The sequence below is a fragment of the Nycticebus coucang genome, chromosome 4 (genome assembly GCF_027406575.1).
Source record: "Nycticebus coucang isolate mNycCou1 chromosome 4, mNycCou1.pri, whole genome shotgun sequence".
NCBI classification, from domain to species: Eukaryota; Metazoa; Chordata; class Mammalia; order Primates; family Lorisidae; genus Nycticebus; species Nycticebus coucang.
Genome location: NC_069783.1, coordinates 137834399 through 137851170, shown reverse-complemented (window position 1 = coordinate 137851170; position 16772 = coordinate 137834399). Strand labels below are relative to the sequence as shown.

Here is a 16772-nt window from a genome sequence, read left to right as displayed (position 1 = left end):
AAGATAAAGTCTTCGAACGCTCCCAATCTCTCAAAGAGGAAGAGAAATGGAGAGCAAAAACTGATCATTCACTCAGAGAACTCTGCAATAATTCCAAGAAGACCAATATACGAATAATTGGGATTTCTGAGAATGATGAAGTGGCCTCGATGGGCACAGAGGCCCTTCTGCATGAAATTATGAAAGAAAATTTTCCAGACATGCCTAGAGAATCTGAAATCAGATAGCAGACAGCTTCAGAACCCCAGCACGATTCAACCCCAATAAGTCATCCCCCAGGCATATCATAATAAGCTTCACTAAAGTTAATATGAAAGAGAAGATTCTCAAAGCAGCCCGGCGAAAGAAAACCATTACGTACAAAGGAAAGAATATTAGAATAACTGCAGATCTCTCTGCTGAAACTTTTCAAGCCAGAAGAGGGTGGTCATCGACTTTTAATCGCCTAAAGCAAAATAACTTTCAACCCAGGATCTTGTATCCAGCTAAACTGAGTTTCATTTATGATGGAGAAATTAAATACTTTAATGACATTCATATGTTGAAAAAATTTGCCATAAGTAAACCAGCTCTTCAGGACATTCTCAGACCTATCCTCCACAATGACCAACCCAATCCTATATATACCACAAAAGTAAACTCACTCAGAAACTTCGGAACAAACTCCAAATTCCACACTGGTGAAAGGATTAAAAATGTCCACTGGACCTTTGAAAAACTCCATACCCAAAATTCCACCAGACTTATCAATACTCTCCATTAATGTGAACGGCTTAAACTGTCCTCTAAAGAGGCATAAATTAGCTGATTGGATACAAAAACTCAAGCCAGATATTTGTTGCATACAAGAGTCACATCTTAATTTAAAAGACAAATCAGGGTGAAAGGATGGTCATCCATATTTCAGGCAAATGGTAATCAGAAAAAAGCAGGTGTTGCAATTTTATTTGCAGATACAATAGGCTTTAAACCAACAAAAGTAAGGAAGGACAAGAATGGTCACTTCATATTTGTTAAGGGTAATACTCAATATGATGAGGTCTCAATTATTAATATCTATGCACCCAACCAGAATGCACCTCAGTTTATAGGAGAAACTCTAACACACACGAGCAACTTGATTTCCTCCAGCTCCATAATCATCGGAGATTTCAACACTCCTTTGGCAGTGTTGGATCGATCCTCCAACAAGAAGCTGAGCAAAGAAATCTTAGATTTAAACCTAACCATCCAACATTTGGATTTATCAGACATCTACGGAACATTTCATCCCAACAAAACTGAATACACATACTTCTCATCAGCCCATGGAACTTACTCCAAATTCGATCACATCTTAGGTCACAAGTCTAACCTCAGTAAATTTAAAGGAATAGAAATTATTCCATGCATCTTCTTGAACCACCATGGAATAAAACTTGAGCTGAGTAACAACAGGAATCTGCATACTCATACAAAAACATGGAAGTTAAATAACCTTATGCTGAATGATAGCTGGGTCAGAGAGGAGATTATAAAAGAAATCACTAATTTTTTGGAACAAAACAACAATGAAGACACGAACTATCAGAATCTCTGGGACACCGCAAAGGCAGTTCTAAGAGGGAAATTTATAGCACTGCAAGCCTTCCTCAAGAGAACGGAAAGACAGGAAGTTAAAAACTTAATGGGACATGTCAAGCAACTGGAAAAGGAAGAACATTCCAACCCCAAACCCAGTAGAAGAAAAGAAATAACCAAAATTAGAGCAGAATTAAATGAAATTGAAAACAAAAGAATAATACAACAGATCAATAAATCAAAAAGCTGGTTTTTTGAAAAGGTCAATAAAATAGATAAACCTTTGGCCAACCTAATCAGGAAAAAAAGGGTAAAATCTCTAATCTCATCAATCAGAAACAACAAAGACGAAATAACAACAGACTCCTCAGAAATCAAAAAAATCCTTAATGAATATTACAAGAAACTTTATTCTCAGAAATATGAAAATCTGAAGGAAATTGACCAATACTTGGAAGCACATAACCTTCCAAGACTTAGCCAGCATCAAGTGGAAATGTTGAACAGGCCCATATCAAGTTTGGAAATAGCATCAACCATATAAAACCTCCCTAAGAAGAAAGCCTGGGACCAGACGGTTTCACGTGTGAATTCTACCAAACCTTTAAAGAGGAATTAGTACCTATGTTAGTCAACCTGTTCCAAAAGGTAGAAAAAGAAGGAAGATTACCCAACACGTTCTATGAAGCAAACATCACCCTGATCCCCAAACCAGGAAAAGACCCAACAAGAAAAGAAAATTATAGACCAATATCACTAATGAATATAGATGCAAAAATAGTCAACAAGATCCTAACAAACAGAATCCAGCAACACATCAAACAAATTACACATCATGACCAAGTTGGTTTTATCCCAGGATCTCAAGGATGGTTCAACATATGTAAATCTATAAATGTAATTCAGCACATAAACTAATTAAAAAACAAAGACCATATGATTCTCTCAATCGATGCAGTAAAAGCTTTTGATAATATCCAGCATCCCTTCATGATCAGAACACTTAAGACAATCGGTATAGAAGGGACTTTTCTTAAACTGATAGAGGCCATCTACAGGAAACCCACAGCCAGCATCATATTGAATGGAGTTAAATTGGAATCATTTCCACTCAGATCAGGAACCATACAAGGCTTCCCATTGTCTCCATTGCTTTTTAACATTGTAATGGAAGTTTTAGCCACTGCAATTAGGGAAGAAAAGGCGATCAAGGGTATCCATATAGGGTCAGAAGAGATCAAACTTTCACTCTTCACGGATGATATGATAGTATATCTGGAAAACACTAGGGACTCAACTACAAATCTTTTAGAAGTGATCAAGGAATATAGCAGCATCTCAGGTTACAAAATCAACATTCATAAATCGGTAGCCATTATATATACCAACAACAGTCAAGTTGAAAAAACAGTTAAGGACTCTATCCCATTCACAGTAGTACCAAAGAAGGTGAAATATTTGGGAATTTATGTAACAAAGGACGTGAAAGATCTCTATAAAGAGAACTATGAAACTCTAAGAAAAGAAATAGCTAAAAATATTAACAAATGGAAAAACATACCATGCTCATGGCTGGGAAGAATAAATATTGTTAAAATGTCTATACTACCCAAAGCAATATATAATTTCAATGCAATCCCTATTAAAGCTCCACTGTCATACTTTAAAGATCTTGAAAAAACAATACTTCGTTTTATATGGAATCAGAAAAAACCTCAAATAGCCAAGACATTACTCAGAAATAAAAACAAAGCAGGAGGAATTACGCTACCAGACCTCAGACTATACTATAAATCGATAGTGATCAAAACAGCATGGTATTGGCACAAAACAGAGAAGTAGATATCTGGAACAGAATAGAGAACCAAGAGATGAATCCAGCTACTTACTGTATTTGATCTTTGACAAGCCAATTAAAAACATTCAGTGGGGAAAAGATTCCCTATTTAACAAATGGTGCTGGGTGAACTGGTTGGCAACCTGCAGAAGACTGGGATTGGACCCACAGCTATCACCATTAACTAAGATAGACACTCATTGGATTGAAGATTTAAACTTAAAACATGAAACTATAAAAATACTAGAGGAGAGTGCAGGGAAAACCCTTGAAGAAATTGGTCTGGGCGAGTATTTTATGAGGAGAACCCCCCGGGCAATTGAAGCAGCTTCAAAAATACACTACTGGGACTTGATCAAATTAAAAAGCTTCTGCACAGCCAGGAACACAGTAAGTAAAGCACGCAAACAGCCCTCAGAATGGGAGAAGATATTTGCAGGGTATATCTCTGACAAAGGTTTAATAACCGGAATCCACAGAGAACTCAAACGCATCAGCAAGAAAAAAACAAGGGATCCCATCGCAGGCTGGGCAAGGGATTTGAAGAGAAACTTCTCTGAAGAAGACAGGCGCACGGCCTTCAGACATATGAAAAAATGCTCATCATCTTTAATCATCAGAGAAATGCAAATCAAAACTACTTTGAGATACCATCTAACTCCAGTGAGACTAGCCTATATCACAAAATCTCAAGACTAGAGATGTTGGTGTGGATGTGGAGAAAAGGGAACACTTCTGCACTGCTGGTAGGAATGCAAATTAATACATTCCTTTTGGAAAGATATATGGAGAACACTCAGAGATCTAAAAATAGATCTGTCATTCAATCCTGTAATCCCTCTACTGGGCATATACCCAGAAGACCAAAAATCACAACATAACAAAGATATTTGTACCAGAATGTTTATTGCAGCCCAATTCGTAATTGCTAAGTCATGGAAAAAGCCCAAGTGCCCATCGATCCACGAATGGATTAATAAATTGTGGTATATGTACACCATGGAATATTATGCAGCCTTAAAGAAAGATGGAGACTTTACCTCTTTCATGTTTACATGGATGGAACCGGAACATATTTCTTTTTTATTTTATTTTATTTTTTTAAATCATAGCTGTGTACATTAGTATGATCATGGGGCACCATACACTTGTTTCATAGACCGTTTGAACATATTCTTCTTAGTAAAGTATCTCAAGAATGGAAGAAAAAGTACTCAATGTACTCAGCCCTACTATGAAACTAATTTGGGGCTCTCACATGAAAGCTATAACCCAGTTACAACCTAACAATAGGGGGAAGTGGGAAAGGGAGGGGAGGGAGGAGGGAGGTGGTAGAGGGAGGGGGATTGGTGGGATCATACCTGTGGCGCATTTTACAGGGGTATTTGCAAAACTTGGTAAATGTAGAATGTAAATGTTTTGGCACAGTAACTGAGATAATGCCAGGAAGGCTATGTTAACCATTGTGATGAAAATGTGTCAAATGGTCTATGAAGTGAGTGTATGATGCCCCATGATCATATCAATGTATACAGTTATGATTTAATAAAAAAAATAAAATAAAAAAAGAAAAAGAAATCCTAAAACTCAAAAGAGAAATTTAAAATACACTTGAAAACTTCAATAACAGACTAAGACAAACAGAATGAATCTCAGAATGTAAAGACAGGTCTTATGAAATAATCTAGACAGTCAAAAATATGGAAAAAGGATGAACAACGTTTTTGAGGTCTGGGCCTACATAAGCAACCTAACTTGTGAGTTATCAGTATTCCTGAAGGGGAAGAAAGATAAAATGTGAGAACCTATTTAAGAAAGTAATTGATGAAAACTCCCCAAGTGTAGCAATATAGTTAGATATCCAGATACAAGAGGCCCAGTGATGCTCAGGAAAATCCTATTTTTTGCAAAAAGGGCTTAATCAGGGGGCATTTTAGTCAGAATGTCTAAAGTCAAAGTGAAATAAGTAATTTTAAAATTAGCAAGAAAAGTGTCTAGTCGCCTATAAATGAACTCCCATTGGACTAACAGTGTGGTTTTCATCAGAAACCTTATAGGCCAGAAGAGAATGGGATGGCATTTTCAAAGTGCTGAAAGAAAAAAGAGCTTGTCAGCCAGGATAGGTTTTTTATATCTTGCCACAATAAATTTCATAAATAAAGAAGAAATAGTCTTTCCCAGACAAGCGCACACTGGGGAAATTTGTTACCACTAGACCAGCTCTACAGGAAATGCTCAGAGGGATCTTCCATGGAAACATGGAAACAATATTCACTCATCATGAAAACACACAAAAATATAACTTGTGAGTCTTATGTAATGTTCATACAAAGGAGGAAGAGGAAGGAATCAAATGGCAATATCACAGAATTTCATCACATTATGAAAAGAAACAAAGAATTTATAAAACAACCAGAAAACAACAAATGAAATGATAGAATAAAAAAAAAACCTCACATATTAAATATTAACCTGGAACATAAATGGGTTAAACCCTTCACTCAAAAGATACAGATTGTCAGAATGAACAAAAAAGTTATGATCCAAATGTATGCTGTTTATAAGAAATTCATCTTACTTATAAAGACACAAAGACTGAAAGTAAAGGAGGGAAAAAAGATATTCTATGCAAATGGAAACCAAAAGTGAGGAGAAGTAGCTGTACTTATATCAACTAAAACAGATCTCTCCCCAACCCCCACTAGTGGTAAGATAGGATTTTATTAGGCAGAAAGGAATACACAAGGAGTAAAAGCATCAGAGCTTCTGGCAAAGGGGAAGACCAAAGTTGGAAGTCTCCCTGTGGGGTCCTTTGTCTAGGGGTATATATTGTCTGGAGAATTACATTTTGGCCAGGACTTGATATGTGGAAAAACACCTTTTCAAAGTTAATGAGTGTATTAACAAATGAATGAATGCAGTCCCTCCTCTAAGGTAAAGTTATTAGGTCTTTGCAGTTTTTGTCTCAAGGAAGGGATTAGGGTATGTGCTCTCAAGGTGGAACCACTCAAAACATTTCAGGCTGCTTTGTTCGTGATCTTGCTAGATCCCAGAGGGTGTAGTCTGGAAAGAGTAGTTTGTGCCTAGAGATAAGGATCTGATTTCTGAGCTAAACTGGGCCCAGAGAGAGAATGGGCAGGGGGATCCTGCATCAACAAGACCCCATCTTTACTAAAAATAGAAACATTACCTAGGCATGGTGATGTGTACCTGAAGTCCCAGATGCTTGGGAGGATGAGCCAGGAGAATTGTTTGAGCCTAGGAGTTTGAGGTTGCAATGAGCTATGACCAGATCTCTGCACTCTAGTCTGGGGTGAGAGTGAGACTCTGTGTTACAAAAACAAACAAACAACTCCCCCCAAAACAACAAACAAAACCCAAAAAAACTTATTTCTAAAAACATGTTAATGTCATGACTATGTGAGCCAGAAGCAACTTTTAATCTTTTTGCTATTGGAGGCTATTGCCTTGATGTTGGGATTGCTAGGGGAATTTCAAACAATAAAATTTGTTATGTTAATTGACCCTTCCTTTCATGAAGAATTTCTCTGTAGCTTGTGATGTTGTTTGATAACATTTTAGTCATTGTAGAATGTCTTCCAAAACTGATGGCAATTGTCTCAAATCTTGCCACTGCTTTATGAATTAAATGTATGAAATATTCTAAATCCTTCATTGTAATTTCAACAATGTTCATAGCATCTTTACCAGGAATAGATTCCATCTCAAGAAATGACTTCCATTGTTCATCAGTAAGAATCATCCTCATCTGTTCAAATTTTATGGAAGATTGCAGCCATTCAGTCACATTATTGGGCTCCAATTCTGATTCTAGTTCTCTGGCTATTTGAACCACATCTGTAGTTATTTCCTCCATTGAAGTCTTAACCCCCTGAGAATCATCTGAGAGGGTTGGAACCCACTCTTTCAAACTCCTTTTAATGTTGATATTTTGACCTCCTCCCAGGGATCACAAGTGTTCTTAATTACATCTAGAATGGTGAATCCTTTTGCTTCACCTTGCACTTTTGTGCTGTGGAGACAGCTTCTTTCTTTAAACATTATAAACTGACCGTTGGTAGCTTCTGACTTTTCGTCTACAGCTTCCTCAACACCCTCAACTTTCATAAAATTAATGAAAAGTCAGGCCTTGCTTTAGACTAGGCTTTGGCTTAAGAGAATATTGTGGTTGGTCTGATTTTTATTCAGACTCCTCAAACTTTCTTCATATCAACTGTAAGGCTGTTTCACCTTCTTATCACCATATGTTCATTGGAGTACCATTTTTAATTCAGTTCAAGAACTTTTCCCTTACATTCCCAACTTGGCTAAGCGTTTGACACAAGAGGCCTAACTTTAAGCTTATCTCAGCTTTCCACAGTGCCTTATATTCACTAAATCCTTTCTAGCATCTGATTTAAAATGAAACACATGTGACTATTCCTTTCGCTGGAACACTTAAAGGCCACTGTAGGCTTATTAATTGGCTAAATTTCAATATTGTTGTGCCTCAGAGAATAAGGAGGCAGATTAATTGAGTGTGCACCACATCGTCTACAAAACTGCTGTTTCCTGAAGAGGCCTTCTAACATCCCATAAAGAAAACCTTACACTAGCATCAGTGCATAGCTTCCAAAGGGGACTGAGTACTTTGAAGGTGACTGTAATGGACATTCCAGCAATGAGGTATGTAGCTTTTTCTAAGATTAGTTCACAACTTTAATTGTTCAACCTCAAATAAAGGAAATTATACTCTGTACTTCTGCTGCAAAGCTTATGGGCTTCCCTGTACTTCTTCCACTGCTTGTTGTGGCAGTAAATATTGGGCTAGATGCAATAATATTCATCTCTGCTATAAGAATACTTGTAGGCATGGCAGCACATCCCATGGGGAGAATGTGGGGCTAGAGATGGTGCAGAAACTGGGACACACTTGGAAACAGGCTATGGGGCAGAAAGTGTAGAAAGTGCAGAAAGAGAAAAGGTGACTGGGCTGTGTGTGTGTGGGGTGCAAGATGGTGTGAGCATGACTTTCTTGGTGGGGTGGGGTTTGTGGAGACTGAGGAAGTAAAACAGATCTTAAATAAAAAAACAGTAAGAAAAGACAAAGACAAATAAAGTTATTCTACAGTGATAAAGAGATCAATTCAGCAAGAGCATATAACAACCCTAAATATATGTACCTGAAATCAGAGCTCTCAGATTCACAAAACAATATTACCAGACTTAAGGAAAGATATAGACATCATTACAATAATTATAGGGGACTTCAACATCTCACAGCACTAGAAAGGTCTTCTAGATTTAAAAATAGCAAAAAACAATGGGCTGAGATTGGGCTTTAGACAAATGAACTTAACATACATTTATAGAATTTTATACAAAGTAACTATAGAATATACATTATTTTCATCAGGACTGAAATGTTCTCCAAGATAGACCTTATATTAGGCTACAGACAAGTGTTAATTAATTAAAAAATTGAAATCATATCAAGTTTTCTTCTCAGACCACAGTGAAATCATGCTAGAAATCAATAAAAAGAGGAACTTCAAAATATACAAGTATATGGAAAGTAAACAACATGCTCCTGAACAATGCTGCATCTATGAAAAAAATTAAGATGAAACTTAGAAAAAGAATCAAAATGAATGAAAATGCAAACAAAACATACCAGAACCTGTGATATGTAGAAAGAGCAGTGCTAAGAGGGAAGTTTACAGCATTAAATGCCTATATAAAAAAAGTAGAAAGATCACAAATTAACAGCCTGACATTGCACCTTAAGAAACTAGAGAAACCAAACCCAGGGTTAACAGAAGGAAAGAAACAATAAAGATCAGAAAAAAGTAAATGCATAGAAGCCCCCCTCAAAAACTCCAAAATAATCAACAAAGAGTTAGTTCTTCAAAAGGATAAGCAAAATTGATACACCACTAGGTAGACTAATAAGAAAAGAAGAAAGAAAATCCAAATAAACATAATCAGAAATGAAAAAGGAGACATTATGACTAATACCTAGAAAAGGAAGCTTATCAGAGACCATTATGAACAACTATACTCTCTAATTCATGCTACCAAAACCAGACAAGGACAATAAAAAAGAAAACAATAGACCAACATCTCTGATGAATGTGGATGTGAAATTTCTCATCAATATATTAGCAGCTCTAATCCAATGGCACATCAAAAGATAATACATCATGATAAGTGAGTTTTATGCCAGGGATGCAAAGACTGTTCAACATATACAAATCAATAAGTATGACACATCATACACATATTATTAAGGACAAAAACCATATGATCATCTTAATAGATGCAGAAAAAGCATTTGACAAAATTCTGCATTCCTTCATGATAAAAATTCTAAACAAGTCACTGAAGGAATATACCTCAAAATAATAAAGGCCACATATGACAAACCCACAGCTAATGTAACACTTCACAAGGAGAAGTTGAAAATATTCCCCCTATGAACTGGGATAAGACAAGGATGCTTACTTTCACTGCTCTTATTTAACACAGTATTGGAAGTCCTCAGTAGAGTAATGAGAAAAATTAAAGACATCTGAATTGGAAAAGAGGATATCAAATTATTCTTGCCTGCTGATAATATATGATCTTATATCTGAAAAACTCTAAAGACTCCACTAAAACCTCTTAGATTTGATAAATGAATTTGGTAAAGTAAAGTTTCAGGATACAAAATCAATGTATAGAAATGAGTAGCATTTCTATAATGATCTAAGAACCAAATCAAGAAGGCAATCTCATTTACAATAGTTGCAAAAAAAAAAAAAAAAACCAACAAAAAAACCCTCAAGAATGTATTTAACCAAGGAAGTAAAAGTTCTCTACCAAGAAAACTACAAAATAATGATGAAAGAATTTATGGAAGATACAAATGGGAAAGCATCCCTTACTCAAGGATCAGAAGAATTAATATTGTTAAAATTACCATACTGTCTAAAGCAATTTACAGGTTTAGTGAAATCCCTATTAAAATATCAACATCACTTTTAACAGAATCAGAAAAAAATTATAAAGTTCATATGGAACCAAAAAAGAGCACAAATAGCCATAGCAATCTTGAGTAAAAAGAATAAACCTGGAGGCATAATCTTTCCTGACTTCAAATTATACTACATGGCTGTAGTAACCAATGGTAACTATTTACACTGTGGTACAGGTGTAAATCAATGGAACAGATTTGAGAACCCAGAAATGAAGCCACATACCTACAGCCAACAGATCTTCAATAAAGTCAACAAGAGTATACACTGGGAAAAGGACATCCCTTTTAATAAGTAGTGTCGAGAAAACTGAGTTGCCATACACAGAATAATGAAACCTGATATCTATCCCTCACCATATAAAAAAAAATCATCTCAAGATGGTTTGAAGACTTGACTGCAAAAGATGAAACTATAAAAATACTAGAAGAAAACCTAGGAAAATCTCTTGGACATTGGTCTATATGGCTAAGACCCCAAAAGCACAGGCAACAAAGATAAAAATAAACAAATGGAACTTAATTAAATTCCAAAGTTTCTGTACAGTGAAAGAAATAATCAACAGAATGAACAAAGAACCTCCAGAATGAGAGAAAATATTTGCAAACTATACATCTGACATGGGACTAACATCTAGAATTTACATGGAACTTGAACAACCCAACAACAATAACAACAACAACAAAACCCAAATTAACCCCATGAAAAAATGGGCTGAGTATGTGACTAGATATTTTCAAAAGAAGATAAACCAATGGTCCACAAACACATGAAAAAAATTTTCAACATTACTAATCATCAGAGCAATGTAAATTAAAACCACAACAAGATATAATCTCACACTAACCAAAGTGTCTATTATTAAAAAGACAAAAATAACAGATCTTGGCGACGATGCAGAGAAAATAAAACTCTTATACATTGTTGGTGGGAAAATAAATTAGTACAACTATGGAAAACAGTACAGAGGATACTCAAATAACCAAAACTAGAACTACCATATGATTCAGCCATCCCACTTCCAGGTATCTACTCAAAGGAAAAGAAATCAATATATAAAAAGGATACCTGCAACCACACATTTATTGCAGCAGTATTCACAATAACAAAGATATGGAATCAAGCTAAGTGTCCGTCTGTAGATGACTGCATAAAGAAAACATGGTATACATACACAATGGAATATTATTCAGCCATAAAAAGAATGAAATCGTGTCTTTTGCAGCAATATGGATGGAAATGGAGGTCATTATGTCAAGTGAAACAACTCAGACACAGAGACCAATATTGCATATTCTCGCTTACAAGTGGAAGATAAATAATGTGTACACATGGAAGCAGGGTGTAGAACAATGGACAGTAGAGTCTCGAAGTGGTGGGGGAAATGGGGTGGGGTGATGAGAGATTGCTTGATGTCCAGTGTGTTTTGCTTCGGTCATGTATGAAATGGAGGCCCTGACTTCACCACAAGGCAATAGATCAATGTACCAAAAATGGGTTTGTACCATGTATATATATAAATAAAAAATAAATGAGAAGAAATAGAAACTACGTGATGAATTGGTACTAGCAGTTACCTCCAGAGCAGCACTGTGCAATAGAAGCTTTCTGTAATTACAGAACTGTCCCATGTCTGCACTATCTAATATGGTAGCCACTAGCCATGTATTGACTACTGAAATATGACTAGGTGAATGAGAAACTGAATTTTTAATTTTAACTTTTTACATGTGGCCAGTGTCATCCATATTGTGCTGACATCACCAACTATCATTGTGGATTTTTGTCTTTGTTCTTTCAGGCTTTGCTTCATGTATCTTCAAGCTCTGGGATTAGGTGCATGAATATTCAGAATTGTTGTATACAGCATAGCTTAAGTGTGTGGAGCATGATGGCTACAGGACAGGAAAGAGGCAGCTATTGTCATCCTGTATCCATTTTACTGTGTGGATGGATTTCCTATGCAAAGATGAAATAGAAGAAAGAAAGAAAAAATTATCAAAGCTGTAAATTAGATTTATCAATATTACTTGCTGGCCTGACTTAAGAGGATGAACTGACTCATACTAATAAGTGAGAATCAATTAAGGAAAACCAAAATTACATTTGTGTATTCTGATAACAGAATGAGTAATGTATTCTAATGGATTTCCCACCAAAACAGTAAAAATGAGGTTAACATTTAGTTTTCTTAATATTTCCTAATATTAATCCTCCATTTCATGAAAATTATACATAAATGAAAGGTTTCTAGGCTTTGAATCCAATGTACCAATATTTATGTGAAATTATCAACCCAATGGTCCCGATTTAGTCTGTTCTGAATGCAAAAGAAATTGTTAAACAAGATAATTTACCAAGCCAATAATTTTTTTAAAGGAAGTAAAGTTTTCTATCATTTCCTCAGGCTGAAATAATATAGCAACAAAGAAAGTCAGGTAGACATTTCAGTGATGGGAATTATACAAATGTTTGGAAAATGTGGCCAGGTAGACCTAAGAGGGAGGCAAAGACTAAACAGGGACAAGTCCCGTGATTTCCGACCCTCGGGATGTCACACCCTGTCTTCACTTACCAAATCCCATGAGAATAAAAGATCCAATCAACATGATGAAGGTCTGGAGGGTGTCTGTATAAATCACTGAGGCCAAGCCCCCTGTTGAGAGAAAAAGAAACCCAGGGCATTTTGTCCAGGTGTACCCACGTATTTACCTTCATCTTTGGGTTCTCTATACCCAAACCCTGGAAATGACTCAACAGAAAACACATCAAAAGCTGTGGGATGAGCCTCAAGCTTGCTTTAGCATCATAATCTCCTTAGTATTTGTGTCTTTCATTGGTTCTCCTATTTATCTTGCCTTTCCCTGATGCAGAGTTTCTATGAATGATAGAGAAATTCCATCATTATGTGAGTTTCTGACTATTAGGGAGGGAAAAGGCAAAACATTAATACCATTAAATTTTCCTGAGCCATCTCTCAATTCGCTCCCATTTAGAACAGTATACCCTGCTCTAAAAAATCCTAGCAAAACCACCTCTGCTTTAGTGTTGGAATCTATCACTGTTTTATTAATTCAATACTGGGTATAGTAATTGACTAGTATTTGGCTGCAATATTGTATAAAGATACTCCCAATTTCTCTTTCAATTCCAGGCTCACTAGACTCTCAGTCAACAACATATTTCCTTTATGAGAATTTCATGAGGAAACAAGGCCAATCCTAAAAACAGGGTACTCATGCACCTGTGCCTGTCACAAGGAAGTATCCCAACTGGAACTTTACAGTTAAGCCACTTCTCTGAACACCCTCTCTTAGCAACAGCCAGTACCACCAGTGACCAAGTGCTACTCCTTGCAATAAGCCCCTGTAGCCAGTTGCCTTTGTTTCAAGACAGCTTATGTGGACTTTCCCTCTTTATCTTTGAAAGTTTCTCCTTGCTCCAACCCCCTCAGGAGTGCCTATGGGCACCACAGCATACTTATTTTAGATTGCAATCTGTTGCTGTTCCTGAATAAACTCTTAGAGAGTCAGTCTTTCTGTTATTTATTTTAGGCTTACAGTTCAATGTATGAAAATGGCTCTAGAACTATCTTGAGTGTTCTAGCTGTTTTATTTATTTACTTATTCTTTGGGATTCATTGAGGATACAAAGAATTAGGTTATGCTGATTGTATTTGTTAGATAAAGTCCTGCGTATAATTGTGTCTCACCCCCAAGAGGCGTACCATACACCGTGACTCCCCATCCTCCCCGCTTCCGGCTCCCTCATTCCCATACCCCTCCCTTGCCTTAATTCATCTACTGCTTTCATATTAGAATTGAGTACAGAGGATTCTTGAGTCTCCATTCTTATGATGCTTTACTAAGAATAATGCGTTCCAACTCAATCCAGGTTAATACAAAAGATGTAAAGTATCCATTTTTTTAAATGGCTGAATAGTATTCCATGTTAAAAATATACTACAGTTTGTTAATCCATTCCTGGGTTGGTGGGCATTTAGGCTCTTTCCACATTTTGGTAACTGTAAATTGAGCTGCCATAAACAGTCTAGTGCAAATGTCCTTATATAAAAGGATTTTTTTTCTTATGGGTAGATGCCCAGTAACGGGACTGTAGGATCCAATGGGAGGTGTAATTTGAGTTCTTTAGGGATTCTCCATACTTCCTTCCAAAACAGTTGTATTAGTTTGCAATCTGACCAGCAGTGTAAAAGTGTTCCTTTCTCTCTACATACACACCAGCATCTTCAGCTTTGAGACTTTGTGATGTGGGCCATTCTCGCTGGGGTTAGGTAATATCTCAGGGTAGTTTTGATTTGCATTTCTGTGATGATTAGGGATACTGAGCATTTTTCATATGTTTGATAGCTATTCATCTGTCTTCTTCAGAGAAGGTTCTAGTCATGTCTTTTGCCCAGTAATCTCTGAGATTGTTGGGTCTTTTTTTTTTTGTTGGATTAATTTGAGTTCTCTATAGATCCTAGCTATCAAGCTTTTGTCTGATTCACAATATGCAAATTATTTTCCCATTCTGAAGGTTGTTTGCTTTGGTTGTTGTCTCCTTAGCTGTACAGAAGCTTTTCAGTTCCATTAAGTCCCATTTGCTTATTTTTTGTGTTGTTGCAATTGACACAGAAGTCTTCTTCATAAAATCTTTCCCCAGGCCAGTATCTTCAAGTGTTTTCCCCAAACTTTTTCTGAGGATTTTTATTGTTTCATGCCTTAGATTTAAACCTTTTATCTATCTTGAATCAAGTTTTGTAAGTGGTGAGAGGTGCGGGTTCAATTTCAGGCTTTTACACATGGTTATCCAGTTCTCCTAGCACCATTTTAAAATTTTATTTTATTTTATTCTATTTTTTTCCCCACCATACACTTGTTTATATACCATTTGACAAATTTTCATCACACTGGTTAACATAGCCTTCCTGGCATTTTCTTAGTTATTGTGTTCGGACATGTATATTCTACATTTAGTAAGTTTCACATGTACCTTTGTAAGATGCACTGTAGGTGTCTCCTAGCACCATTTATTGAATAGGGATTATTTTCCCCAGTGTTTGTTCTTGTTTGGTTTATCAAAGATCAGGTGGCTGTAAGAGGTTAGTTTCATCTGATGGTTTTATATTTGGTTCCAAATGGCAGCATTTCTACTTTTGTGCCAGTACCATGATGCTTTGATCACTATGACCTTGTAGTATAGCTGAAAGTCTGGTAGGGTAATATCCTGGCTTTGTTTTTATTACTAAGAATTGCCATAAGATTAGCCCATATCACAAAATCCCAAGACCAGAGATGTTGGCGTGGATGTGGAGAAAACGAAACACTTCTACACTGTTGGTGGGAATGCAACCTAATATGTTCCTTTTGGAAAGATGTTTGGAGAACACTTAGAGATCTAAAAATAGACCTGCCATTTGATCCTATAATTCCTCTACCAGGTATATACCCAGAAGACCAAAAATCACATCATAACAAAGATATTTGTACCAGAATGTTTATTGCAGCCCAATTCATAATTGCTAAGTCATGGAAAAAGCCCAAGTGCCTATCGATCCACAAATGGATGAATAAATAGTGGTATATGTACACCATGGAATATTATGCAGCCTTAAAGAAAGATGGAGACTTTACCTCTTTCATGTTTACATGGATGGAGCTGGAACATATTCTTCTTAGTAAAGTATCTCAGGAATGGAAGAAAAAGTATCCAAAGTACTCAGCCCTACTATGAAACTAATTTATGGCTTTCATATGAAAGCTATAACCCAGTTAAAACCTAAGAATATTTGGAAGGGGGAGAGAGGGGTAAAGGGAGGGTGGGGAGGGTGGGCAGAGGGAGGGTGATTGGTGGGATCACATCTACGGTGCATCTCACAGGGGTACATGTGAAACTTAGTAAATGTAGAATGTAAATGTCTTAACACAATAACTAAGAAAATGCCAGGAAGGCTATGTTAACCAGTGTGATGAAAATATGTCAAATGGTATATAAAACCAGTGTATGGTGCCCCATGATTGCATTAATGTACACGGCTATGATTAAAAAAAAAAAAAAGAATTGCCTTGGCTATACAGGGTTTCTTCTGGTTCTATACAAAATGAAGAATTATTTTTTCCAAATATTGAAAGTATGATGATGATATTTTAGTTTTTGGCCAGGGCTGGGTTTGAACCTCCCACCTCTGGCATATGGGGCCAGCACCCTACTCCTTGAGCCACAGGCACTGCCAGTGATGGTATTTTAATGGAAATTGCATCGAATCTGTAGATTGCTTTGGGAAGTATAGACATTTTCACAATGTTATTTCTTCCCAGCCATGAGCATGGCATGTTCTTCCATTTGTTAATATCTTC

At 36.4% G+C, this 16772-nt stretch overlaps 1 protein-coding gene across 1 annotated transcript in view; it reads right to left on the bottom strand.

Annotated features, from left to right (window-relative positions):
* SLC5A4 (solute carrier family 5 member 4) overlaps positions 1 to 16772 on the bottom strand; it is a 74169-nt gene that overhangs the window by 35514 nt on the left and 21883 nt on the right. Inside the window, exon 7 of the mRNA XM_053588465.1 lies at positions 12989 to 13069. Coding sequence (XP_053444440.1) covers positions 12989 to 13069 — 81 coding nt within the window. The remainder of the gene's footprint in view (positions 1 to 12988; positions 13070 to 16772) is intronic.